Source organism: Danio aesculapii, chromosome 23 (assembly GCF_903798145.1).
Source record: "Danio aesculapii chromosome 23, fDanAes4.1, whole genome shotgun sequence".
Taxonomy (NCBI): domain Eukaryota; kingdom Metazoa; phylum Chordata; class Actinopteri; order Cypriniformes; family Danionidae; genus Danio; species Danio aesculapii.
The window spans coordinates 37,214,018-37,216,710 of NC_079457.1; the positions used below are offsets into that span (position 1 = coordinate 37,214,018).

A 2,693-nucleotide genomic window follows, 5' to 3' on the forward strand; every position below is an offset into this window, starting at 1 on the left:
TGTTTTTGTACATCTCAAATACATTAAGTGGTTTATTGTCACATTATCAATTTGTTTCTGTGAATTTCTATTACAATGCACATATTTAAAGAATAATTTTTTTTTTTTCGTTTTTCTTCACTGAGTCATACATCTCCACTTTAGAAGCACTTCCATGCAGCTATTGAGGACGAAATCTGCAAAATTAAATAAATAAATATGCAAGTAAATAAATAAATAAATGAGTAAATAAATTCATAAATTCCTGCATAAATAAAATAATGAATAAATAAATATACAAATATATAGATAATTGACTAAATACATAAATTCCTGCATAAATAAAATAATGAATAAATAAATATACAAATATATAAATAAATGACTAAATAAACCCATAAATTCCTATTTTATCCTATTTATTGTTTATATATATATATATATATATATATATATATATATATATATATATAAATATAAATAAATAAATTGCAAATTTGCAGGAATTTAAGGATTTTTTTACTCATTTATTTATTCGTGTATTTATTTATTTATTTAAATATTTTTATTTTTGCCGGTTTCGTCCTCCATAAAACCGTCACATGTCTTTTATGGAGAACGAAACCTGCAAAAACAATAAATAAATACCCAGATATGAGCAAATCAGTAAATAAATTAAAATTCCTGCATAAACAAAACAATAAATAAATAAATAAATAAATAAATAAATGTATATAAAAATCCACAAACTCTTGCATAAATATTCGTGTCCGTGCTATTAATTATTTATATATTTATTTATGCAACAATTTGTGGATTTTTATATACGTTTATTGATTAATTTGCATTTTTATTTATTTATTGTTTTATATTTAGGCAGGAATTTATGCATTTATTTACTCAATTATTTATATATTTGCACATTTATTTATTATTTTAATTATGCAGGAATTATGGATTTATTTACTCATGCATTCATATATTTGCATATTTATTTATTATTTTATTTATGCAGGAATTGATTAATTTGTTTACTCATTTATTTATATATTTGCATATTTATTTAATCATTGTTTTATTTATGCAGGGATTTATTAATTTATTTACTCATTGATTTATTTATTTGCGTTTTTATTTATTTATTTATTTATAGTTTTTGCTGATTTCGTCCTCCATATCAGCTGCTGTTCTATATATGTTATGATGGTTTTCTTTTACAGAGGAATTGATTCTTACATAATTTGCCTGACTTTGTATAAATGTGAAATATACTTTTTTCTAGCTGCAGTATTTTCTGAACTTTGGAGTAATAAAGATATTCTCAAAATCCCTCTATAAAACATTTGACTATAATATGAAAATAGGGGAAAAAAATCGAAAAGGAGAAGATTAAAGCATCTTTACCTTACCTTACCGGGAAATGAAGGGTTAACTTGACGTTCGCAGTGCATTGTGGGATTGCAAAAGAACAGCGATGGCGGCGAGACCAAAGCACCTGAAACTTTTCATTGTAACTTATTTGCACATATCCCTCATTTTCCTCAATGTATTTATGGACGCTACAGACGTGACTTGGGATGAAAATGGATATATTCTGTACTGTCCGTGCATGGGTAATGAACTCAGGATACATCTGACACATTTACAGCTCAACTTTAACGAGAATCAGATGAATGTAGACATTTTACTGTACAGCCATAAAGCGCCTGTCTGTGTTGTGCTGCTGTAATAAACTTATCGTTTCTTCGATATTCTCTTTTGTAGGGCGCTTTGGAAACCAAGTGGATCACTTTCTTGGATCACTGGCTTTTGCTAAAATGCTGAACCGAACTCTCGCGGTTCCGCCGTGGATTGTTTACCGCCATCACTCGCCGCCGTTTACTAATGTAAACACAACACGTCACTCATCTGACTGCACATTTCATATGTCATGCATCACACCCAGAGACCTATATAGAATGTAGTTCTCTAATATAGAACTTTGGTTAGACCTCGACCACACCTTTAATTTAAGTTTTAGTAAAATAAAATAAAATGATAACTTAATTTGATGACTTTTTAACAAATAATTATTAAGTTAATAGTAAGTTGATATATTAAGCAGCTGGTGAAGACCATATACAGTGCTCAGCATAATTAAGTACACCCCATTTTGAAAATGAATATTTGTATCCATTTAAATTCAAGCAAAATATTGGGAAAAAATTACAACCTACAAAATTTCAACAAATTCTTTTTCTTTTTTTTTTTTTTTTTTTTTTTTTACTTTTCGTGATTTTTCCTCTTAAATTTGTATTGATTATTTTCTATAACATATACATTTGGGTGTACTAGTTTTTGGACCGTTATCGTAAGTTATTTTGTTAGATAAGCTCCAGATTTGGCTTCAGTACTGACTAATCTAATGTATATGCACAAATATAATACAGGGTGATTCAAAAAGAATATCACAACTTCTGGGACACTCGAGTGTCTGAAGGGGGTCATATTGAACATCTATGAACTTGCTTACTGCTAAAAAAAACCTAACTTCTCTTCACATGAATTTTCCAAGGTTCCATCATATTCTATTGACTAAATACAGATTTTTAAAGTCACCTTGTATTGTATAGCTTCCTATTAAAAATATGAATTTAAAAGATAGATTTGTGAGGGGTGTATTTATTATGTACTGTACTTATTATGTATGTACTGTTATAGTGTTTATAATCATT

The 2,693-nt window shown here is 27.4% G+C and overlaps 1 protein-coding gene across 1 annotated transcript in view; it reads left to right on the forward strand.

Moving 5' to 3' along the window:
- The first annotated feature begins 1,443 nt into the window (after positions 1 to 1,443).
- The window catches only part of pofut1 (protein O-fucosyltransferase 1), a 12,018-nt gene continuing 10,768 nt past the window's right edge, over positions 1,444 to 2,693 (forward strand). Inside the window, exons 1-2 of the mRNA XM_056449947.1 lie at positions 1,444 to 1,592; positions 1,744 to 1,865. Coding sequence (XP_056305922.1) covers positions 1,454 to 1,592; positions 1,744 to 1,865 — 261 coding nt within the window. The 5' untranslated portion in view covers positions 1,444 to 1,453. The remainder of the gene's footprint in view (positions 1,593 to 1,743; positions 1,866 to 2,693) is intronic.